This window comes from Sus scrofa, chromosome 6, assembly GCF_054392235.1.
Source record: "Sus scrofa isolate SSC_HxYL_T2T_F1_AM1 chromosome 6, Sscrofa_HxYL_maternal_Yorkshire_Landrace_v2.0, whole genome shotgun sequence".
Taxonomy (NCBI): domain Eukaryota; kingdom Metazoa; phylum Chordata; class Mammalia; order Artiodactyla; family Suidae; genus Sus; species Sus scrofa.
Genome location: NC_139388.1, coordinates 67,111,086 through 67,136,736, shown reverse-complemented (window position 1 = coordinate 67,136,736; position 25,651 = coordinate 67,111,086). Strand labels below are relative to the sequence as shown.

Here is a 25,651-nt window from a genome sequence, read left to right as displayed (position 1 = left end):
CTCTCTGGGAGCCCGTGACCCCTAAGCCCCTGAGGGGTGCCCCGTTTGGAAAGAAGGGACTTGAGGCCACCACACACCATCTTCCAAACTCACATCTCTAAGACATGCCTTCAGTGCATGAGGCCACTCTCAAGACCTGGCAAATGGAAACATCTCTCAGATGTTTGCTCAAGAAGAACAAACAGTCGTCTGTTAGGCAAGTCCTTCTCCCAGGCCTCAGTGTCTCCCAAAATCGACAAGCTTGCAGGACCAACTGCCTGACCAGGAAGCAGATCCTGTTCTGTGCAGGTTGCACTAGGAAGGTATTTCCGATTTCAACCCCGGGTCTCACGTGAATCATAGGGCTGTTAGTTCACGGGTCTCAAGGAAAGTATCAGGTAGCTGCCCGGTGACCCTGGGGGAGCACACTCAGTACCTGTGCTTATGAAAAGTCCCTCAGAAGGGATTCCACCCGGCTGGCCCAGGATATCAGCCTCTCTCCCAGCCCCCACTTTCTGGGGCCTCCTGACGAGGAGGTGATAAGGCTTCTGGAAAATTGAACCTCAGAGCCTTGAAAGACTAATTCATCTCCTTTAATTCCAGGGACTTCTAAGAAGCCAAGGAGCCTTCCTGCTCTAATGGAGTCAACTCCGGCCCAGGAGAAGACGGACATCTTTTCTTTAAGGTCTTGCTTCTTCAATCGACTTACGATCACAGCGACACGGAACCCAAAGGAAACCTGTTCATAATCCCACCAATCAACTGCAGGTGTCCTCATGTAGTTTTGCTCACCTACAGGTTCACGTTTGCAATAACTGGTTACCCAAACGAGCAGTGTAGCAGAATATGAAGTACTACAGAAGGTTTAAAATGGGAAACAGCTGTCTTCTGACCCACTTCACCCCATCGTCACAGACCCCAGCAGCCACCTTTAATCATTGCTGGCTCTTCCGGAGGTCGCCTCTGTAATTCTGATCTTTCACGGTCTATGTACTTTACTGACTGCCTGCTCTGATACGGAGTTTTGTTTGTTTGTTTGCTTTCTTTTTAGAGCTAGGTTCCCAAACTAGGGATCGAATTGGACCTGTAGCTGCTGGCCCACACCACAGCCACAGCCACGCTAGATCTGAGCTGAGTCTGCAATGCCAGATCCTTAACCCACTGAGCAATGCCAGGGATGGAACCTGCGTCCTCATGGATTCTAGTCAGATTTGTTTCCACTACAACGGGACCTGCTGATAAGCTTAGATTTGACTCACACTGTTGCGCCTCTACTTGCTTCCAGTTTTTGAGACATGACCGTTTAGCATCTCCTAAGTAATCTGATGTACTCTATTAAAAACCCCACTTCCTAAGACGAGAATACAGGTACACTGGGAGTTCCTCTTGTGGCTCAGTGGGTTAAGAACCTGACTCTCTGAGGGCTCGGGTTCAATCTCTGGTCCCACTCAGTGGGATGAGGATCTGGCATTGCGTGAGCGGTGGCGCTGTGGCTGTGGCTGTGGCCGTGGCCGGCAGCTGCAGCTCTGACCTCCCTTCTACTTTTCTTCCCCCTCTACTCTGCAAGAGCTGCAGTCTGTATCAATACTATTGGTAACAGGACTGGGAACAATGGCACTGCATTCTGCTGCCATTATGAAACCCTAGTGTCACAGCTCCAGGGTTCTTCCTAAAATTAAAAAAAAAAGGAGTTCCTGTTGTGGCTCGGCAGTTAGCGAACCCGACTAGCATCCATGAGGATGCAGGTTTGATCCCTGGCCTTGTTCAATGGGTTAAGGATCTGGCATTGCCGTGATCTGTGATGGAGGCTGCAGACTCGGCTTGGATCCTTCGTTGCTGTGACTCTGGCGTAGGTCAGCAGCCACAGCCCTGACTGAACCCCTAACCTGGGAACCTCCATATGCCATGGATGCAGCCCTAAGAAAACCCTAAAAGGATCAACAACAACAAAAAAAACCAAAGCCCCAAACAGTATCTACTGTTTATTTCACAGCCATGCAAACACTGTTTAGTGAAGGACCAAACAAAACATTTCACCCTTTCGTTCCAGTTTCATGAGTCCTCTGCCTCTTTCAGGAAGTATTAACAGCAGAGTCAAATGAATACTCCTTCCTAAGGTTTGCTTCACGTATGGATTACAATTGTCTTCTACAATCTGCATGTTATTTTCCAAAGAATTTGTTTACTTTTGTGTGTGATTTGTTTGTTTCTGCTTTTTTTTTTGCTTTTTTGCCTTTTCTGGGGCCGCTTCCCGCGGCATATGGAGGTTCCCAGGCTAGGGGTCTAACCAGAGCTGTAGCTGCCGGCCTACGCCACAACCACAGCAATACGGGATCCGAGCCTCATCTGCAACCTATACCACAACTCACGGCAACGCTGGATCCGTAACCCACTGAGCAAGGCCAGGGATCGAACCCGCCACCTCATGGTTCCTAGTCGGATTTGTTAACTACTGAGCTACGAGGGGAACTCCAGAATTTGTTTACTTTTAAGCCTGTAATTCACCTTTCCCTTTTTAAATTAGAACAAACATTTCTTTTCCTTAAAAAAATATTCAAGTTGCATGGTGGCTCAGTGGGTTAAGGGGCTGGTGTTGTCACAGCTGTGGTGCTGGTTAATGCCATGCTGCAGGTTTGATTCCTGGCCCAGGAACTTCTTTGTGCCTTGGGCATGTGCCCAACTCCCCAATCATATTCCATTCTTAGTTTCAAAATTATCCTTTCTAGATGTTTTTGCAATATCTTTTATAATTTTTTTGGCTGCACCCAAGGCACATGAAAATTCCCAGGTCAGGGATCAAACCCAGGCTGCTGCAGTGAAAATGCTTGATCCTTAACCTGCTGTGCCACAAGAGAACTCCCATTTTGCTTTTATTTTTATTTATTTATTTTTTTCTTTTTAGGGCCACACCTGTAGCACGTCAAAGTTTCTAAGCAAGGGGTCGAATTGGAGCTACAGCTGCTGGCCTATGCCAAAACCACAGCCACAGAAATGCCAGATATGGGCCACGTTTGCAACCTACACCACAACTCACAGCAACACCAGATCCTTTAAACCCTGAAGGAGGCCAGGGATCGAACCCACATCCTCACAATTATTAGGTCCATTTCTATTGAGCCATAATGGGAACTCCCCATTTTGTGTTTTTAATTGTTTGTTTACAGTAAACATGTCTGGCTTCAAATTTCATCTTTAAACACCACCTTCCTCATGCAATGCTGAGTGGGGCTTTCAGTCTGCCATCATTTCCAGGAATGTTAAGGGGACAGGGTCTGATTGAGTTTGGGTAGCTTTTTGCACTAAAAAGATTATCCAGTGGATACGACTCCATTGAGTTTTTTAACTCCTGCTGAGAGCTCTGACTGGTGTTTTTCATGTGGTTATATTCATAGCATCTCAGCAAAAGGCAGAGGTAAATAAATTTTAGTGTACACATAAAGCACTTTTAGAAACTGCACTTTTTTTTTTTTAAACTGCTAGAGATTCTGATTTAGTAAGATGAGGGTAAGTTTGGTAGTGTGCATTTTACACATATACACTCCAAGCAATTGTAATAAATGTGGTCATGAGTCTACACTCTGAGAACCATACCTTGGTCATCTGATGTCTGTCTAGTAAAGAAAGTCTGGCAGTGAGTTTTCCATCCATTCACAGGGTTTCTCTCCCATGGGTTTTCTCATGTTGAATAAGGGATGTACTATAACTGAAAGCTTTCCCACTTTCATTACATTCATAGGGTTTCTCTCCAGTGTGAATTCTCTGATGCCTAGTAAGCTGACACCGCTGGCTAAAGGCCTTTTCACAGTGACTACATTCATAGGGTTTTTCTCCAGTATGTGTTCTCTCGTGTTTTGTAAGAGTTGATCGATCACTGAAGGCTTTTCCACAGTCAATACATTCATAGGGCTTTTCTCCAGTATGTGTTCTCTGATGTTCAGTAAGGCGTGACCTCTGACTGAAAGCTTTAACACACATATTACACTGATAGGGCTTCTCTCCAACATGTGTTCTCTGATGCACAATGAGAGGAGACCTCTGGCTGAAAGCTTTCCCACAATGACTGCATTCATAAGGTTTCTCTCCAGTATGTGTTCGCTGATGCACAATAAGCTGAGATCGCTGCCGAAAAGCTTTCCCACAGTCATTACATTCATATGGTTTCTCTCCAGAATGAATTCTCTGATGTGAAAGAAGGTGAGAGCTCCCAGTGAAGCCTTTCCCACAAAGATTGCATTCGAACGGCTTCTCTCCAGTATGACTTCTCTGATGTTCAATAAGGTGAGAGCTCCCAGTGAAGGCTTTATCACACTGACCGCATTTATATGGCTTCTCTCCAGTGTGAATTCTCAGATGCCTAATAAGCTGAGTGCTTCGAATGAAAGACTTTCCACACTGGTTACATTCATAGGGTTTCTCTCCAGTGTGAGTCCTTTTATGTGCAACAAAGTCAGAACTTTGGCTGAAGGACTTTCCACAATGAGTACATTCATATGGTTTCTCTCCAGTATGAATTCTTTGGTGTACGATAAGGTTAGAATTCCACCTGAAAGATTTTCCACATTCATGACATTTATATGGTTTTTCTCCAGTGTGAGTTCGCTGATGTCTAAGAAGTTTGGAACTCTGGGTGAAGGATTTCCCACACTGTTTACATTCATAGGGCTTTTCTCCAGTGTGTGTCCTCTGGTGTACAACAAGGTCATAGCTCTGGCTGAAAGACTTTCCACACTGAGTACATTCATAGGGCTTTTCTCCAGTGTGTGTCCTCTGGTGTACAACAAGCTTGGAGCAACAGCTGAAAGATTTTCCACACTGATTACAAGCATATGGCTTCTTTCTGGTCTGAATGATGCCACAGTCAGTAAAAGACAAGGCCACATGGAAGGCATCGCAGTCCTCCTCACATCTGAATGGTGCTTCTGCAAGGTCATTTATCTCAGTTTGTGCAAGGCATTCGTCACACTCATGCTGACTTTCCCCAAAAGGCATGGGCTTATGTTCATTCAGAGACAAATTATGATTAATGATGTTTCCATAGTCCTTACCATCATCACTGTTCTCTGCCGAAAAAATTGTATGAAGAAAACGAAGGGAGGTACCATAGCTGAAAGAGTCACTACTGACAGTATAAAGATAAGGTTTTTTATTTTCCATTTCAACATTTGCAGGTTTATTCAAGTAAATTCTCTGACAAAAGCCTATAGCACGTTGATAATCTTCACAGGGCCTCAGATCAGCCCAGCCTTGCTGACGATTAATGAAAACTGAATTCTGTTCCAACTTTTTAACCGGGGAGTTGAACTTAAGGAAATATGTTCTTACGGGTAATGTCGGAGGTAGGATGCTTAAATTCAGATAACACCCCCCTTGAGCAAATAGTCTTTCTGAGGTGGGTACCACTGGACTCTGAGGGTCCTTCTGATGCTCCCTTAGTTGCTCCCTAGAATGCTGCATTTCTAATGCGACCAACCAGGGGCCCTCCTCCTGTACACAGTGTTTTACTTCCAAGTGGTGGGAGGGCCCTTCTATAGCAATATCCTCTTTGGAAGGTGACTCTTTCCGTTCCAGCGCAGACTTCTGGTCTGAAAAAAATCCAAAATGCCTGAATTACTGGAGAAGCTTGAGAAGGGAGTGTGGGATGAAGGAGACCACCAAGTATGAGCGGTATCTCTGGGTTTGTTTCCATTCCATGGACTGTGATTTCATGCATGACGTGAAAGAGGGGGATGGCTCAGCAAATAGGAAATCAGTGCTAAAATACAAAGAACAGCAAAGACAATGAAGAGATGACCCAAGGGAAATGGTTCCCAAAGAGGGAGCACATGAATAAAATAACCAGGGAAGGGTGAAGATTAAAGGAGAAATCCAGAAAAAAATTGGGGTCTGAAGGTATACAGCCATCAATCACCAACAAAGATACCTCCATCCTCTTTGCTGGGACTTCTGAATATGGTACCTTATTTGGAGAATGTGTCTTTACAAACGTGTTAAGGATTTGACATGGGGAGATCGGGTGGGTCCCAAATGTTACCACAGTGTCCTTATAAGCGGGAGGCAGAGGCACAGAGAAGGCAATGTGAACATGGAGCAAAGAGATTTGAAAGTGCTAGCCTTAAAGAATGAAGTGATGTGGGCACAGATTGAGAAATACCTCAATCTTATGATCTGCAATCTTAGCCTGTCTATTTCCTGGTGCTGGATCATGAAATGGGATCCCAAACACCAACACTGACTTAATATTCTTTCTTTTGGGGGGGCTGGGGGAGCACCTGTGACATATGGAAGTTCCTGGACCAGGAATCGAATCCGAGATGCAGCTGCGACTTACGTCACAGCTGTGGAAAAGCCAGAACCATAACCTACTGTGCCACAGCAGGAACTCCTGACTTAATATTCTTAACACATCATTTCTACCATCATATCAGGCTGCCAAACAGAGAAGAAAAGTCTCTTTAACCACTCCAAAACAAGTGCTAAGTTTCCCCCAGGGTGTTTGGCTACATTGGGTCACTTAAGTGGACCCCACCAACTGGCGACTTTTTTTTTTTAGGGCCACACCTGCATGCCACACATGAAAATTTCCAGACTGGGGTTGAACCGGAGTTGTAGCTGCTAGCCTACATCACAGCCACAGCAATGCGGGATCTGAGTGCATCTGTGACCTTCACTGCAGCTCAGAGCAATGCTGCATCCTTAAGCCACCGAGTTGAGGCCAGGAATTGAACCCACATCCTCACAGGTACTAGTTGAGTTCTCAACCCACTAAGCCACAACAGGAACTCCTATCTGGCAACTCCTGAGGCTCATTTTTCTTGGTGTTAATCTAGGAATAAGAATACTTAATTTACATGGGTTGCTTAGAAGTGGAAATGAATCAGTATGTGAGCCCCACATGATATCTGGTATGTGATGCACTGCTATGCACAGTACTATTGATACTGGCACCCTTGTTATTGTCCTAAAGGGGATTCTTCCATCTGCTGCAAATACTGGGCCCCTAACAAAGAGTACTGCAGGCTTCCAGCTTCAGACTGTTACTTGGGTCCTCCAAGATTCTGCCTTTACCTGCCACTTTGCCCTTTCATTCATGCAGCCACCAAAATCTAGTAATATCATAGCCTTTGCCCAGATTCCCAGGCTTCACTCTCCACACTTGCCATGGAGATAAGGATGCTCCATTTGGCAAAATATGAACTACAATTTCTGGCCATCCTTTGACTTTCAGAAGGCTGTTTCCCTTGTACCAAACAAAGACTTCTTGCCCTCCTGGGCAAGGTCCTTATCCATGCCCAATACCACCTACAACCACCACAGTTCTCCTTCCCAAGACTCTGCTGTGCCCCTTTGGTGGTGTTGATAATGTGAACTTTTCAAATGAACAACAGCCTCATCGAGAAAAGTGAAATGGTATCTGGGGATGAGGAGGAGGAAAGGAAAGAAATCTTGGGGTAGGTAAGATGTGTTTTTAGCATTGCTGTACATGCAAATCTTCTTTCTGGCCCACCTTCAAGATGTAGATCTTGTGGTCAGAAATGTTTTCATTTGACACCTGGCAGCCTGATACGATGGTAGAAATGGTGTGTTAAGAATACTAAGGAGTTCCCGTCGTGGCGCAGTGGTTAACGAATCCGACTAGGAACCATGAGGTCGCGGGTTCGGTCCCTGCCCTTGCTCAGTGGGTTAACGATCCGGCGTTGCCGTGAGCTGTGGTGTAGGTTGCAGATGCGGCTCGGATCCCGCGTTGCTGTGGCTCTGGCGTAGGCCGGTGGCTACAGCTCCGATTCAACCCCTAGCCTGGGAACCTCCATATGCCGCGGGAGCGGCCCAAGAAATAGCAACAACAGCAACAACAACAACAACAGACAAAAAAAGACAAAAGACAAAAAAAAAAAAAAAAGAATACTAAGTCAGGAGTTCCCACTGTGGCACAGCAGGTTATGGTTGCAACTTGTGCCTGGCTGTTGGAAACTGGACAAAGGAGGCTGAACATTCTACAGCAGTGTCTGAATCAGGATTGTGAAATTAGAAACTCAGATTGTGTGGGTCAGCCAGAAGGTAACACCTATACAGAAGACAAGGAAGACACTGCTGGTAAACTGAATTCGGAATGATGTCATTTGGGGATTCCTGTTGTGGCTCATTGGGTTAAGAACCCAACAAGTATCCACGAGGAATCGGGTTTGATCTCTGACCTCGCTGAGTGGGTTAAAGGATCCGGCATTGCTGTGAGCTGCAGTGTAGGTCGCAGATGAGGCTCAGATCTGGCGTTGTAGCTGTGGCATATTCTGGCAGCTGCAGCTCTGATTCGACCCCTAGACCAGGAATTTCCACATACTTCAGGTGTAGCCCTAAAAATATTAAAAAAAAAAAAAAAGGAAAAAAAGATGACATCGAGGATCAAGGGTAAGGAAAAGTAGGTAAGACTTCAGAGGAAAAAATAACAGAGGCTGGAGTTCACATCATGGCTCAGCAATAAGGAACCTGACTAGTAGCCATGAGGATATGGGTTTGATCCCTGGCCTCGCTCAGTGGGTTAAGTATCTGGCATTGCTGTGAGCTGTGGTGTAGATCACAGATGTGGCTCAGATCTGGCCACTGCTGTGGCTATGGTGTAGGTCGGCAGCTACAGCTCTGATGTGACCCTTAGCCTGGGAACTTCCATATGCTGTGGGTGTGGCCCAAAAAAGAAAAGAAAAAGAAAGAACAGATGCTGAAGGCAAAATAATTACAGGGAAAGAAGGAGCAGGAACACAATAGATAAATTCAACACTTCTCAGAAGTTGTGAAGGACACATGTGTTGCTTATTTCTAAGTGAGCACCAGTCAGAAAAAGCCATGTACTGCATGATTCCAACTATGACATTCTAGAAAAGGTAAAACCACAGAGCAAGTAAAATAATCAGTGGTTGTCAGGAATTAGGGTGGAGGAAGGGACGAAAAGGAGGAGCACAGAGGATTTTTAGGGCAGTGAAACTACTCTGTATGACCTATAATGGGAGATACATGACGTTATACACTTGCCCAAAGCCCAGAGCATGTACAACATCAAGCACAAACCTAATGTAAACTACTGATTTCATATAACTTATCCATTGTTCATCACCTGTAACAAATGTACCACGGAATGCAAGATATTAAAAAGGGAACTGCATGGGGAAGGGCCGTATCCAGGAACTTTGTACGTTCTGTGAGCATGAAACTGGTGTGAAAAATAAAGTCTATCAGTTAAAACAACAAAAAGCCAGAAGCTGCCCAATCAGTCAGGGTGATGGACCTGCGAATATACTGAAAGCTTTTGCATATTTTAAGTGGGTGACTTGTACGGTTTGTGAATTGTATTTTGATATAGTTCTAAAAGAAGAAAAAGAACTCTAATTAAGCTGACACACGGGGTAGGAGGTGGGCCTATGAGATGGGGAGAAGTGGAAAAACAGGTCCACGAATGGTGATTTAGGGCGAATTCTTCTGGAAGGCATGGATGCACAAGTTCTCACCACACCTTGGAACTGGCCGGAAGTCATGGGAACATCCAACACAGAGGATGTGGACACTGAACAGTAGAGCAAAACCAGGCCTAAAGGGGAGGCCTGAGGAGCTGCCGCCCGAGAGGGAGGATGAGGGGCTGGACGAGAAGAGGGGGCAGGAGGGTCTGGCAACGAGATGCGAAGCTGAGGGGTGAAGACCAAAGGGAAGATGGACAGAAATGAACCCACGGGGGAGACACGTTCTGACAGCAATGTGTGTCCTCCGTGGGCTGACATGCACGAGAAGGTGGCTGCCTTGCTGGACACCTGAGCGAGCTCCCCAGACAGCCTCCCTGCTCCTGAGACCTTAACAGTTGGGCCACTGGCCAGTTCTCACCTCGAGGAGGTCCCCACTCCGCCTTCCATGGGTCCTCCCCTTGCTCCAGGTGGGAGATCACATCTGGTTTGGTGAGCAGAAGTCCTGGTCAATGGAGGAAGAACAGAGGGCTTGGTGCTCTGCTTGGCGATAGGCTCAGCCCTCGCCCACCTGGGGTCACACTGGATGGACAAGGAGGGCCCCACACCCACCCCAGGAAACTTCCCACTCCCTGAACCACAGACCCGCCTGGAGGTGGAATAATCGGCAACACCTGGACCTGCATCTCAAAGGGACTTACTGCGAGCACCTTTCGGCCCAGGCCAGGCACACCCTAGAGGTGAGCTGTAGCTCTGGGGCCGGCAATGGGCAGTACCCGACTTACCCAAGGAGACCAGGTGGCTGCAGGTCTCCAGAGTCACCTCACGGTACAGTGTCCTCTGGGCTGGGTCCAGCTGTCCCCACTCCTCCCACGTGAAGGTCACAGCCACATCCTTGAAGCTCACAGGAGACTGAAACATCACTGATGTTAACATGCAGCCCTGCTGTCCTGATGCAAAGGCTGGAGGACAGGACAGCACTGGGGAGGGAGAACCCAGAGGGCCTGACTTTGGACCAGAGCTCAGGTCAGACCCAAACCCTGGCGTTTTCCCTTCTTTCTGAGTAGATCATCTACCACTGGTCACAGCTGATTTTCTTTTCTTGACTTTCACCACAGCTGATGGCAACACTGGATCCTTAAAACAACTGAGCAAGGCCAGGGATTGAACCTGCGTCCTCATGGATACTAGTCAAGTTTGATACTGCTTAACCACAGTGGGAATTCCCTGTTCGTTTCTATTCTAGGAAACAAAGGGGACCCTTTTTGGAGATCCCTGCACCAGCTTCTCTACAAAGTCACAGGTCGGAAGCCAGTCAAAAAGGATGTTCTAAATCAGGGGTCAGCTCATTATGGGCCAAGGAACCAATCAGAGGTGTGGTATTTTTAGATGGCTAATGCCACAAGTTGAATTCTTTCCCCATGAATCCACATGTTGAAGTCTTACCCCACAATGGGAACTATTGGAGACAAAGCCTTTATGGATGAAATTAAGGTTAATGGAGATCATAGGGCAGGGCCTTAACGCAATGGAACCGGCGTCCTTACAACAGACACCGGAAGCCCCTCTCCCCACCTTGGGGAGACACAGAGAGAACACCATCTGAAAGCCAGGAAGAGTCCTCACCAGAGACCAACCTTGCCAGCACCTTGATCTTGGACTCCAGAACTGTGGGAAAAAAAAAACACCTGCTGTCCAAGACACTCAGCAGGTGGTATTTTGTTACAGCAGCCTAAGCAGAGTCATACAGCTGAGATGGGATTTTTCCTTTTTAAAAGGCCACATAGGAGTTCCCATAGTGGAACAGTGGTTAATGAATCCGACTAGGAACCATGAGATTGCGGGTTCGATCCCTGGCCTTGCTTAGTGGGTTAAGGATCCAGTGTTGCTGTGAGCTGTGGGGTAGGTCGCAGATGCGGCTTGGAGCTGGCATTGCTGTGGCTCTGGCATAGGCTGGCGGCTACAGCTCCGATTAGACCCCTAGCCTGGGAACCTCCATGTGCTGTGGGAACGACCCTAGAAAAGGCAAAAAGACAAAAAAAAAAAAAAAAAAAAAAAAAAAAAAGCGCCACGTAAAAAAAAAAAAAGGATATGAGACAGAAGCTGTAGGTGGCCTGCAGAGTACAAAATAGTTCCTACCTGGCCCTTAACAGAAAAGGCTGATGACGCCTGCACTCAATAGAGGCAGCAGGCGAGGGGTCACACACTCTGTCCTTGGGTCCTGGTCAAGTTGGCATCTCAGTTTCACTAGCTGGTAATTGAACACCTGGGTGTGTCCCTGAACTTCTCGCAGGAGCTGTCGTGATGTGACTGTGAACACACCCTTTCACAGTGGAGAGTCTCACTCACTGAGTGAGGCCAGGAATCGAACCTGCAACCTAGTCGGTGGTTCCTAGTCGGATTCGTTTCCGCTGCACCACGACGGGAACTCCTGGATGCATTTTAGAGCCAAGGAGACCAAGGCAACGAGAGCAAAGATCCCCAACTCACCTGGGATGGGATCTGCTGAGAACACGACTCCATCTTCTCCTCATACCTGGAGAAGCCGTCGTGGAGAGGGCAGAGGTCCTCAGAAGGCAGGGCTGGGGTTGGGGGAACAGTTAGGGATTCAGCCCCACCTCAGCATCTCCATGCTCTCGAGTTCCCCCACAGCCCCAAAGGAGAGGGCAGCCAGTGCCAGCTGAGGAGCTGCCCTTGGGGAGTATGGGGCAGGGAGTTGGGGCTCTGACCACGTGGTCTCCCTGTTCAAGGCCCTGAGGTCAACTGAGGTTGCCAAGCCAGCTTTCCGGTTGCGGAGACAGCCAGTGTGCCTGGGTCTGGGCCTGTGCTGCCCCAGGCTCAAGGTAAATGCCTTGAGGCATGTACTGGGGTGTCTGAACCATGAGCCCACGGATACACAGCAGTCCCTTAATATTCAAGTCAGGAAGGGGCCAATTTTTCCTATCATCTCAAGATACTAAGTAGGAGGAGGTGGAGGCAATGGCAAAACAATAAACTGTACAATTAAAAAATATCCCAATGATGGAGTTCTCTTATGGCACAGCAGGATAAGGATCCAGCATTGTCACTGTGGTGGTCTGGGTTGCTGCTGTGGGGCAAGTTCAGTCTCTGGCCTGGGAATGTTCACATGCCACAGGCATAGCCAAAAGAAAAAAAAAAATCCCAAAGAAACCTCAGCTAGTTTATAAAAATGGAGTGGGAGTGGATGGGACAAAGGATATGAAACTTCCCAGGAGGAGAGTCAAGGGCACTCTGAGATGGGGTGTATCATCCTTCTGGAGCTGCTGAGATGCTGTCCCACTGCCCGGGGCAGGGGAAGTGGGGATCACACCTATTAAGCCTTGCTTTACTTATTGTGTCACTGCTTCCCACACTCTGCTCATCTAGCAGCATGGCGACAGTCCCACTTAGACGGCCGGGCAAAAATCCTCCCGAATCATGCCCCAAACCCTTTCCTATGTTTAACTACCTTTCACCCTGCCTGTATCAAAAGTGTACCCATGCCACAAAAGCACGTACACGCAGACGTATACCACACTAAGAAGGCTGCCCAAGGAGTTCCCACTGTAGCTTGGGAGGTTAAGAACTCGACTAGTACCCATGAGGATGTGGGTTCTACCCCTGGCCCCGCTCAGTGGGTGGAAGACCTGGCACTGCCATGAGCTGTGGTACAGGTCACAGATGGGGCTCGGATCCTGTGCTGCTGTGGCTGTGGCATAGGCCGACAGCTGGATCTCCTATCGACCCCTAGCCTGGCAACTTCCATATGTTTCGGGTGTGCTGCTAAAAAGAAAAAGGGGAAAAAAAAAAAGAAGGTGGCTGCCCAAGACTCTCATTCTGACATTCCTATCCATCCACAGGCCCTCTCCTACTACCTGGGTCCACTTCTACCCTCTGATTCTCTTCTTCCTTGTCTGGAGACATCCCAGGACAAGTGAGGGAAATACTCCCTCTGCAACCAGACTGCTTCCTTTCCAAGTCCCAGCTCCGCCACTTGCCTCGATAGGACCCTGAAGAGGCTTCCTTAACCTCCTACCTCTCAGTAGACATCTGGGAGAAAGGCAGCCCCTGCCTTGTGGTGCTGCTGCGATGATTACACGAGCTGCATTTATGGAGTTTAACGCTGAGCTGACACAATGTAGGAGCACAGCAGATTTAATTACATTGGTCACAGTTGGACATAAAACTCCACCTCTTCTCCTCATGCTGGACCCAGGAGTGGGCTGGTCCAGCAAGAGTTCCTCTGTGTGCAGGGGTAGGGAGAAGGCTTCTCCTTCGCCTTCCTTTTCCAGTTTCCTTTCCCTGCTAGTGGAAGATGGGGTTTCAAGTGCTGCCCAGGCTTCATGTCCAGCCCAGACCTCTCTCCCAGGCTTCCTGCCACTGCCACTGCCTCCTCCACAAACAGCCATACCTCCAAAGATTTGATGAAATAAAATCCATGTCTTATAACAAGTCAATGAAAATTTAAACAAACTTTTTGTCTGCTTGTTAGGCCTCATCCTTACCCTTTCTTTAGTTTGCCTTGTGTATCTGCATTAACCAGACCTCTTTAGGAGATGGCCTTTCCTTTTTTTTGCCATACCTGTGGCACGTAGAAGTTCCCAGGCCAGGGACTGAACCCACTCCACAGCAGCAACCTGAACCACTGTAGTGTCAATGCCGGATCCTTAATCCACTGTGTCACAGGGAACTTTTCCTTCTTTGTGAGGGGTCACAATGAGCCTTCCCCCACTTTATACTGCACTTCTGGATTATATAAAACTGTCAAGTCATCATCTGACATACAGGTCTTTATTTCTTTTTTTTTTAATTGTTTTGCTTTTATTTATTAAAACATTTTTTTTATTTTTCAGTCTTTTTGTCTTTTTAAGGTCGTACCCGCTGCATATGTAAGTTCCCAGGCTAGGGGTCCAGTCGGAGCTGCAGCCGGCGGCCTATGCCAGAGTCACAGCAACGCAAGTTCCCAGCGGCATCTGCGACCTACACCACAGCTCAGGGCAATGCCCAATCCTTAACCCGCTGAGCGAGGCCAGGGAGAGAATCCACGTCCTCATGGGATGCTAGTAAGGCTCGCTAACCACTGAGCCACGACGGGAACTCCTGTTTATTTTCATTTAAATTTTAGTTTTAAATTTTGTTTCTTTTTTTTAATAGTCCTTTATTTCAAAAACACATGTAATTGTGCTGTTACCTTTAGAGTGGAATAGTCCTCAGAGCTTGCTGAAAGACTGTTTCCTGGCTTATCCTCAGGCTGGCATGAAGAAAACCTTCCCTTTCTTTTTTAGATTGACTACCAATTGATTCTTTCAACCAAAGACTCCTCAATGCAACACAGCTGCCAGTGACCAGGGATTTCTCATCTCCTGCACAGCGGCCTTCATCTTGCCTCCTCACTATTAGTGGAAACGCAGGAGTCCTCACTCCTTCTATTTCTTTAGCGCTGCCCCTGGCACTGTGTTATTTCTACCGCTCGAAGCTTCTACTCCCCAGGCTCTGAAATCCAAACGCCAGCCTCATGAACAAGGCAACTGGGGTCCCTGCTCTTCACACCTCCAGACTCCTCACACTGAGTCTTCACTTGGGGCATCACCAAAAACAACAAACATAGGCCTCCAACACATCAGTCAAAGCCATTCGCTCTGCTAGGACTTCCCTTAATTCTTTGTTCATCTGGACAACAGATACTTTCTCTTCAAATTGAGTTCAAAGTCCACGTACCAGTGGAAGAAACCTTGTCCGTATTCCGGTGGCCTCCGGAGCACTGCGGAGCCTCCGGGCAGGTTCCCTAGGGGCAGGTTCCCCTGCGCGCCCGGTCAATGGCGGCACTTCCGGTGGTCGGCGGAAGTGCGCGCGCTCAGCGCGACGAACTGCAAGTCCCAGAAGGCATCGCGGCGGGCGGCGTATTTTTTTTGTTGTTGTTGTTTGTTTTGTTTTTTCTCCTTTGGTGGCGGTTCCTCCAAGCGCTGTAGCCGCCATCGCCCCCGGCGGCCGCGGGAGCGTCGAGGCCTTGGGCGTCTGAGCGTAGGCGACGCATCTTTCTTTCTGTTACAACGGCTGGTGTTGTGGTTGAGAGCGTTGCTCCCCAGGGGGCTCTGTCCCTCGGGCTCAGGTTAGCGGACGCTCTGATCTCCTCCTGGGCGTTTGCGACGCAGATCGAGGGCGGGACGTTCGCCTCAGAACCCTGCGCGGCCTCGCGTTTTCCTCGTGGGCCTCTGCAGCGCTCAGACGTGCAGTGGAAGTAAAGCGAGCCCACCTGATGAAGCCTACAGAAGCTGTTTTCTCAGAGCCCACCATAGCAAGGGCGTCCGGAAGCTCAGAGGCCGACAGAGGAGAGGGAAAGCTTGACAGCGACAAAAGGAAAGGCCTCAGCTGTGTCCTGGTGACTCTTGGTGGAGTGTTGTAGTTGGAGGCCGGCTAACTAGAATCGGTCATCCTATGTGATAGTTCACGGGAGCTTATTTGGCTTTCTCCTGTTGGTCCTGAGTGGGACAGGGACCAAAAGTAGGGAAGCTGGCAGTTAGCGACCAAGTCTTGACTGTTTGAGGCCTATTGCTACAAAGGTTGTCGGTCAGAGTTCTGCTATATATGGTCTGGCCATTTATATTCAGTCTCACTGCCTTGCAGAGCAGAGGCCCACACACCGTCTAACCTGCCCTGGCTCTTCAAGGAGGGAGAGGCCACAGGAAATTTTCCCAGCCTGGCCGAATGGCTGGGACCACTCTGGCCCTACGAAACTTCAGGCATCGTTAAGCTCCTGGATTGTGCTCTCGTGTCTGGGGTGCTGAAGGAGTTTTCAAGGAAATGTGACTGTTAAATGGATATTTCTGAGGGGTATGTAAATGGATATTCTAAAACTGCTAATTGGATATTCTAAAACTGATTATAGTGATGATTGTAAAATTCTTGGGTATATTAAAAACCATCGAATTGTACAGTTTAAGTGGGTGAACTGTGTGTGAATTATGTCTCAGTAAAGCTGTTAATCAATACATACAATTACCAATACCTATTAGTAAAAAAAAAGATATAATGGGGGTAAGTGACTTTTAAATATGTAACTTTTAAATTATTAACACACCTAAAAGTATTAGCAGTAATTTCTTAATATCAAATATCAAGCAGTTCCTAATGTGGCACAGAGCTAAGCTACCCAACTAGTATCCATGAGGACACAGGTTTGATCCCTGGCCTCGCTCAGTGGATTAAAGGATCTGGCATTGCCATGAGCTATGGTGTAGGTCGCAGAAGTGGTTGGGATCCCTCACTGCTGTGGCTGTGGCATTGGCCAGTGGCTATAGCTCCTGTTTGACCCCTGGGAACTTCCAAATGCCGCCCTTTTTAGGGTACAGCCCTAAAAAGACAGGAAAAAACCCCCAAGTATCCAGTTTTTAAAACCCAAATTGTATAGTTTTGTTTATATTTTGTTTACGCAAATTAGGATCTGAACAAGTTCACACCTTGCATTTCATTCATGTGTGCTTAAGTCTTACAGTTTATGGATTTCAAAACCTCCACATATTATTTTTCCTTTTATTTCTATTTATTTGTTGAAACTAGGTATATTTTTCTTGCAGGATTTGTCACATTTTGGATTTTAAAAGTGGTATCTTCCTGGTGTCATTTCTCTTTCCCTTGGTTTTCCTGTAAACTGGTAGTTGGATCTTGAGGCTTAATTAGATTCAGATTTGTATGTGTGTTTGACAGTCATAGGTGGTGCATATGTTTCCTTTTTCATCATATCAGAATGCAAATGATGTCTGGTGCATTTTGGTGATGTTGTTTTTAATCATTCAAGTATTGACAGCCTGATGCATCTATTACACAGTTCAACGTTTTTCACAGAATGGTTTTAGTGATCATTGATGCATTGATACACTGATCATTGCCTCCAACACTCATTATTTCATTAGAAATTACAAAATGGTGTTTTTCTAATATATCATTCCTTCGGCATAGATCTGTTGGAAAACTTCCCCTTACCAACTTTTGTTACCCTAAGATACAGTTTGCTCAGGAGAGGGAGGATAAACGCTTCATTCTTTCCCTTTGCTTTGAGAAAATAGAAGTGCTAGAATCCTTCAAAGGTGATCCATGTGTTTTATATTCATGAATTTTAAACATATTCTGTGGGGGTTTTTTTTTTTTTTTTTTGTCTTTTTAGCTATTTCTTGGGCCACTCCCTCGGCATATGGAGGTTCCCAGGCTAGGGGTCGAATCAGAGCTGTAGCCACTGGCCTACGCCAGAGCCACAGCAACGCGGAATCCGAGCCGCATCTGCAACCTACACCACAGCTCACGGCAACGCCGGATTGTTAACCCACTGAGCAAGGGCAGGGACCGAACCCGCAACCTCATGGTTCCTAGTCGGATTCGTTAACCACTGCACCACGACAGGAACTCCTGAGGTGCTCCTTTTATCACTGACTTTCCATATGCAATTTAGTCTATTTCTGGATCTTCTTTTCTGTTGAATTGCTCTATCTATGTGCGAATACTACAATTTAAAAAGTATAGATGCTTCATAATATGGTTTACTATCAGGTAATGCTGGCCATTCCTCACTGTCTTTCTTTTTCAGGGTGTTTTAGGCTTTTCCCTCTTGTTTATTCTTTAGCCCTTAAAAACTGTTGAGGATTGAAAGAGGAGCTAGTAATAGCAGTCGTAATAGTAATAGATTCAGGGCTTATTAACTACCAGCCCAGTAAAGTCCCTGCGGGTATGGACTCAGTACTGCTCTTGGTAACCCTGTAAGGGAAGACATGGTATTAACTTTCCCTTGGAACAGCTGGAAAGCTGAGGCACAGCTGGCTAAGTAACCAGTTCGAGGAGGGGTCTGGGCCTGGTCTCCTCGCCTCTGGACGTTTGGCTTCCCCACTGTCGCTGGGCCAGCCCGCACGGTCAGGGTGTCCAAGCTGAGGGTCGGTGCCTCTGGCAGGACCCCCTCAGCCTCCCAAGGATGAGGGGAGCAGCCCAGCAACCCCACCAGGCCCAGAGGGAGCACTGCTGGCCAGCTCTCCTTCCGCCAGTGGGTCCCGCCTGCTGGGCAGCCCCTTGGCCCACTCCAGGGGCACCAGTGCCTTGCAGGACATCGATTCCCACGCTCTCGCCTCCTCTCCTGCCCTCTGGGAGTTTTCAGCTTTTCAAGCCAGCTTCCCTTTCTTGCTGTGGCTGTTCCCAGAGAGATGACAGCAGGGACAGTCTCGGCCACTGGCGCTGCAGCAGCTGCTCGGCTGTGTCAGGACCACTTGCCCAGGCGCACCCTGTGAGTGAACACTAACCTCTAAGTGCAGTCTCTGCTTCTGCCTCATCACCAGTGTCACCGTGGTGACATACTTCTGTCACCGGCTTTCTCTCCAACACCGTGAGGATGTTGAACCTGCTACCCAGCCCTGTCTTCTGGGAAGCAACAGCAGTGCCCGAAGCCTGTCCACCCTTGTGCTCCCGGAACCTCTTCCTGCAAATGACCACCCTCCCCCCGCCTTAGATAAAACTCACCGATGCGCCCTGGTGTATCCAGGAGACCAGACCCCGTCCCTGTCTCTGTCTCACACGTGATTAGCTGAACCATTTGTTGCACTGATCTTTTGGAACAAGACGCTTTTTACCTTGAAGAGACCAAGTTTGGTTCATCTTCTCTGCTTCCCACAGGACCCTGCCCTTTGAGGCATATCAGCCTGGGCCAGCATCAGGATGTGGAGCACCCTCCCGAACAACTCCAGAAAATCAGCTAAAAAAAAAAAAGAGACATTCCTTGATCAACCGCCCGAGAGCTGCTGCTCTAGCATCCCTGCAAATGCAAAGCAACCTTCTGCCCCACCTTCGAGATGCAGATCTTGGGAGTGTAGCACAGTGGAAACGAATCCGACTAGTAACCCTGAGGATGCGGTTCGATCCCTGGCCTTGAGCAGTGGGTCGGGGATCCAGCATTCCTGTGAGCTGTGGTGTAGGTCCAAGATGTGGCTTGGATTCCGCATTGCTGTGGCTGTGGTGTAGGCTGGCAGCTGTAGCTCCAATTCAACCCCTAGCCTGAGAACTTCCATGTACCGCGGGTGTGGCCCGGAAAAAAAAAGAAAGTTGGAGCCTCACGCCATCTTAACAGCAAAGGTGCCCCTCGGGGGGTGCAGAGTGAACAGGGCAGAGCTCCTTGCTGCTGAGCTTGGTTGTAGGGCACAACAGGACCCTCTCAGCTTGGCGTAGGGGAGGATCTTCTGGTCTTTTCTGGACCTGCTGACTCTGTGCAGGACATTCAAGCCCTCCTCACATCTTCAGTCCACTTGGCTGTCCTTGGTATCAACGGACAGCAAACAGTGGTGGTTGATTTGAGCAGAAAAGGGCCCTGGGTGGCAGGATTTCAGGCAAGGAGGAGCTGGAGCAGTAGCGTGGACAGGAAAAGGGCTGGAATCAAGGGGAGCACTGGCAGAGACCTCTGGCTAGGATGCCCTCCTTGGCCCTGGCGCCCTAGAGGCCCGTCCAGACTCTGCTCCTAGTATTTCTGGAAATTTCCATGGTAAGCAGGATGATACCAACCCGTGTATTCATGTTCTGCACCTTATAATGTGCTTGTGTTACGTGCATGGGAAAAGGAACATGGCAGAGCTGAGCGAGGCAAGGATCTTGAGGGGGGAGAACGGCCTCCAGAAGGACTGCAAACCTGCCCTCGTCCTGATTTCAGCCCCTCCTGACGCTGACCTCCAGAACTTTAAAATCATGAGATTGTATTGTTTTAAGCCACAAAGTTTGTGGTAATTTCTTACAGCAGCAAGTACAGAACTAACATAGGATTTTCTGGACATGGGCCCCAGTATGGGTATTTTTTAGCTCTGCACGGCATCCTGGTACGCGGGTGGGGAATTTCTGCAGAAGTCTAACAAGAGGGGCTGTCAGTAGCCTTGGGGAGCCCCAGCTTGCCGCTGAGGCTCAGCCATGCCCCAGGAACTGTATTAGACACACATTAAGAGCCTCTGCCTAGGATATCAATGAAAATTCAATTAACTATCAAGAAGATTTTGTAAAAGGGCATTTTACTTGCATCTGAGAGTTTTAACCCAGGAGACAGACTCTCGGGATGATCTGAGAACTGTTCTGTTAGAAGTCGAGGGCATCATGATACACATTTTTTTTTTTGGTTGTGCCCATGGCATGTGGAAGCTCCCAGGCCAGGGTTGGAACCAACACCACAGCAGTGGCCCAAGCCACAGCAATGACAATGCTACGCCCTTAACCTGCTGAGCGGCCAGGGGACTCCCATCATATACATTTTTAAGACAACAGATGGGACATCAAAATGACATACTGATCCTTTTTTTTTTTTTTTTTTTGGTCTTTTTAGGGCCGCACCCGCGGCATATGGAGGTTCCCAGGTGAGGGGTCTAGTTGGAGCTGTTGCCGCCAGCCTATGCCAGAGCCACAGCAATGCCAGATCTGAGCCACATCTGCGACCTACACCACAGCTCATGGCAACACCGGATCCTTAACCCACTGAGCGAGGCCAGAGATCATACCTGCAACCTCATGGTTCCCAGTCGGATTCGTTTCCGCTGCACCTCGACGGGAACTCCAACATACTGATCCTTGACATAAGCTTCGCCGTGGTGACCTCGTTCGCATAAGTGCCTACGACGCGATCAGCACATCCCCGTGGCCCCTGCGGAGCTGGGAAGAAAGACATTCCCTTGAGGCCTTACGTTGCTAAGCAGCAGAAGGGTGCAGCAGGCACATCCACCTTTGAGGAGCCCTGGTCCCTGCGGTGCAGGGGCAGCCTGCACACGGGGGGTGGGGGGGGGGCAACAAATGTGGAGAATTGTATGTTCAATTTTTTTGTCCTGCCTTAATGTATAAATTTTCTTTCATCAAGGGAGAGGAGCTGACACCGACACTAGGAAACCCACAGCCGCTCACGCAACGGACCCTACTCTGGTTTCATGTCAGACATTGCAGTGAGATAGAACCAGGAGCCGGTCATTGGGTTGGAGCTATTCCCTCACATCTCTCTGTTTCCTGCATCCCTGTCACTCTCCCCAGGCAGAAGGAAGGAAGGCGAAGGAAGTTCTGGGGAGATGGCCCCCATGTGTTCAGTGATTTGAGCACACCCACCTCCTGTGCGGCCCCGGCACTCTCGCGTCATTGCTGAGATGCTCCAGTGGATTTCAGGCCCCTCCTGAGAAACCACTGCGTCCTCAGTGGTGAATCCCCAGGGAACCCAGGATGAGAGAAAGTGTGGATGTCACACATCTTTCTAGAAATAGTTCCCTGGAGCCAGGTAGCACGTTGCTTCTTAGCTCCGTGTTCTCATCTTCCTGAAATCCTCACACAAAAGGGGTAAACAGTCCCACGGATTCTAATTTTAGATTCTACATTTCTTCTGGATGGTTTTTATTTGTTGTCAAGTAATTATTACAGGAATATTAAGTTAAATAGTTTTAAGAAGGAAAAATCAACAATCCATTCCACTTTTATTCTCGTCCATGGGCAAACTTTTTTTGTTTGTTTGTTTTGTTTTTTTGTCTTTTTTTGCTATTTCTTGGGCCGCTCCTGCGGCATATGGAGGTTCCCAGGCTAGGGGTCGAATCAGAGCTGTAGCCACTGGCCTACGCCAGAGCCACAGCAACGCAGGATCCGAGCCGAGTCTGCAACCTACACCACAGCTCACGGCAACGCCGGATCGTTAACCCACTGAGCAAGGGCAGGGACCAAACCCGCAACCTCATGGTTCCTAGTCACATTCGTTAACGACTGCGCCACGACGGGAACTCCCAAACATGTTTTAATATGACAGCACAAACATGGACCTCATGCATTTTTCACTTTACATAAATATTTCTTACAGAATCTGCATAAAATAGGTTAGAAACTACACAAATGGCCCCAAGTGGTAAAACATCTAAGTAAAAAAGAACATCAATGTGACATTTCCTTCAACTGTTTCAATCTCTGTACCAATAATGTACTCATTTGAACAACAAATTTCCCCATGTCAGAGTTTATATTATTCTTTTTCTTTTCCTTGTTCCTTCTCAGATTTGGGCCTCGGTGATATTATGATCTGTGCTAGGGGATCAGCTTTTGAGGGATTGTGTCATAAGAGCAGAGATGGACCATATGTCCTTACATGGAATGTTACTTAACAGTTTTCTTTAAGAAACAGTTCTCTGGGAGTTCCCTGGTGGTCTAGTGGTTAGGATTCAGAGCTTTCACTGCTGCAGCCTGATTCAGTCCTTGGTCTGGGAACTGGGATCCCACATTAAGCTGGTGCATGCCGAGGCAAAAAAAAAAAAAAAAAAAGGGTTCCCTGATGGCCAACCAGTGGAGAGCACCATCTGAAGGCTTTCTACACTGATTATCTGCATAGGGCTTCCTTCGCTATGAATTCCTTGGTGTCCCGTAAGTAAGATGGTCTACTGAGGGCTTTTCCACAGCACATTCATGTGGTTTTTCACTCATGTGAATTTTCTGATTCACAATAAGATAAAAGATGTGTCTAAAATTTCCCAAGTTGCTTATATTTATAGGGGTTCTCTGCAATATGGATTCTTTCATGTTCAGCAAGGTGAGAATTCCGGTTAAAAGACTTTTCACACTTATGACATCCCTGGTGTTTCTCACCAGTGTGAGTCCTCTGATGAGTAACAAAGTGAGGACTCCAACTGAAGCATTTCCCACATTGATTACACTCAGAGGCTTCCTTCTCTTCTACATGAGTTCTGTGATGTGAAAGGAAGATTTCCCGTGTTAACTACATTCATTAGGCTTCTCCCCAGGTGGCTTTCCTTGATACACATTAAAATCAAGGGTGTGACAGTAAGATTCCAACACTGATTACAAACCAGAAGAGTTTTTCTTCAGCATGAGTCCTCCGATGCCTAATTCGTCAAGACCTCCTCCCAAAAGCTCTTCAACATTCCTGACATTTATGGGGTCTCTCTCCAATGCAAGTTATGTCAACACGTTGGGAGCACCTGCTGAAAGACTTCCCACATAGATTATTTATACAGTTTGTCTCAGGTATGAGTTTTGTGTGTGTGTGTGTGTGTGTGTGTGTGTGTGTGTGTCTTTTTGTCTTTTCTAGGGCCGTGGCATGTGGAGGTTCCCAGGCTAGGTGTTGAATTGGAGCTGTAGCTGCCAGCCTACACCACAGCCACAGCAACTCGGGATCTGAGCCGCATCTGCGACCTACACCACAGCTCACGTCAATGCCAGATCCTTAACCCACTGAGCGAGGCCAGGGATCGAACCTGCAACCTCATGGTTCGTAGTCAGATTTGTTAACCACTGCGCCACAACGGGAACTCCAGGTATGAGTTTGTTAATGTGCAAAGAGAGGAGAAATCCATTTAATAGATTTACCACATTAATTATATGTCCATAGGGTATCTCTCCAGTAGGAGTTAAATCCTATAATTCTAGTCCTAGACATAAACACACACCTCCAATTTTCAAAGTGTTCCTTGAGTGTTTTAAATTTGACACTAACTTCCAGCAGGTATTGACACACCCAAACACCGTGAACGATTTTGGAAGTGGTGGCCGTTGTGAATGATGTAGACGCAGGAAAAGAATGAAGACCATACACTGGTGGATGAAGGTCTCCAGGAACCGGTCTTCCATTGGCTCATTCCCTGCTCTGAAGATGCTATACTCTCTTACACCAAAGTCCTTATCTGATCCTAAATAGAGCTCTGAGGGACTGCTTTAATCCTTTATGTTTCAGTTTTACCTTTTACGATCTTTCATTGGCAGTATTTTTCTATTTGCAATCTAAGCCCCAGGGACTGGTGGATTACTACCCTGTGGCCTTAGAATTTTTTTCTGCAGGCATTTAAGGACTCGCTTGTCGAGGAAACGGATAAAAGTACATATACATGTCTAGTTCTGCCACTCTCAGGTTCTGCCCCTTTGGATGAGTTGCTCTGAGTTTCCTCCTGCTCATCCACAAGTCAGGAAGAAGACTGACAACCTGGGAAGGCTAACATGAGCATTCAGAAAATACTGAAATTGAATGAGGGCTCTCGTGGTTGTCTCATTAAATTCTGGCTCCAAGAACCACTGTGGAGTTTCCCTTGTGGCTCAGGAGGTTATGAACCTGACAAGTATCCATGAGGATGTGGGTTCGATCCCTGGCCTCGCTCAGTGGATTAAGGACTCAGTGTTGCTGTCAGCTCTGGTGTTGGCTGGCAGCTGTAGCTCTGACTCAACCCCTAGCTTGGGAACTTCCATATGCCCCAGGTGCAGCTCTAAAAAGCAAAAGCAAAAACAAAAACAAACAAAAACAAAGAGGGAGTTCTCTTTGTGGTGCAGCAGAAATGAATCGGACTAGCATCCACGAGGATGCGGGTTCAATCTCTGGCTCTTCTCAGCAGGTTAAGGATCCGGTGCTGCCAGGAGTTGTGGTGTAGGTCGAAGACAGGCTCTGGCGTGGCTGTGGCTGTGGTGGAGGCCAGCAGCTACTGCTCCAATTCGACCCCTAGCCTGGGAACTTCCACATGCTACAGGTGTGGCCCGAAAAAGCAAAACAAGGAAACAAATGAACAAAAAGCGAAAGAACCACCCTAATGGTGGTCGTTTCTGCGTTCCGTGGTCTGGGGCGCTGAGGCAGCAGAAAGCCGCATCTCGGCTCAGAAATGGGACCCTCCTCTATTTGCTCCAGCCTTCAGCTTCCTCAACACACTTCTCCCAGTTACTGGCCTCATTCACTTCTGCAAGGGCCGCTGCCTCTGCCCCAGACCATCCGTGTATGTCCTTTTCCACTAGACACGTCTTCAAAATCTGAGCAGCCTCCTCATCCAGCCCATCAGAGTCTTCCTACCTCGTGTGAGAACAGAGAGCTATGCTGCTCAGCCCCGAGCCCGGGTTACGTCTGGGCTGCCAAACCTGATCCAATCCGGTGCTTCCCAGAGGAATACCATGTCCCTTTGGGCATGGCATCCATTGGTGGCAACGTTCACATCATGTACCCCCCCTGCTGTCACCGCAGAAACAAACTGCCACCAACTCCGTGGCTTGAGCAATACACATTTCTCCTCTTACCAGTGTGGGGATCAGCAGTCTGCCACGGGGCTTCAATCAAGCTGTTGCCAGGACGGCACTCCTGGAGGGCTCCAGAGGAGGAATCCATTTCCTTGTCCTTTCTCGCTTCCAGAGGCCACTCCGCATCCTTGGTTTACGGTCCTCCATCGCGGGACTCTGCTCCCGTCATCATGTCTCCTTCTCTTACCCAGACCCTGCTGTCTCCCTGC

General features: G+C 48.0%; 2 protein-coding genes and 1 long non-coding RNA gene across 9 annotated transcripts in view; 1 reads left to right on the top strand and 2 right to left on the bottom strand.

The window, feature by feature from the left end:
* LOC110261339 (zinc finger protein 444) overlaps window positions 1–25,651 on the bottom strand; it is a 996,914-nt gene that overhangs the window by 257,644 nt on the left and 713,619 nt on the right. The window lies entirely within an intron of this gene.
* Window positions 1,949–17,813, bottom strand: ZNF544 (zinc finger protein 544). 7 transcript variants are annotated; one of them, XM_084962308.1, is made up of 6 exons: window positions 15,138–17,813; window positions 11,910–12,001; window positions 11,057–11,087; window positions 10,205–10,331; window positions 9,841–9,924; window positions 1,949–5,561 (listed from the first exon to the last, which is right to left on the bottom strand). In XM_084962308.1, exons 1-6 carry the CDS (start codon window positions 15,393–15,395, stop codon window positions 3,628–3,630), a joined length of 2,526 nt encoding a protein of 841 aa, XP_084818434.1. In that variant the 5' UTR covers window positions 15,396–17,813; the 3' UTR covers window positions 1,949–3,627. The 7 variants fall into 7 exon arrangements, with proteins under 7 accessions (XP_084818434.1, XP_084818437.1, XP_084818435.1 ...); XM_084962311.1 differs by having other exon boundaries at window positions 10,205–10,399; window positions 11,046–11,087; window positions 15,138–15,248; XM_084962309.1 differs by lacking the exon at window positions 11,910–12,001 and having other exon boundaries at window positions 11,046–11,087.
* LOC146402519 (uncharacterized) lies at window positions 15,349–22,390 on the top strand. Its single transcript, XR_014806897.1, has 2 exons — window positions 15,349–16,250; window positions 19,068–22,390. It is a non-coding gene; the product is annotated as an uncharacterized LOC146402519 (long non-coding RNA).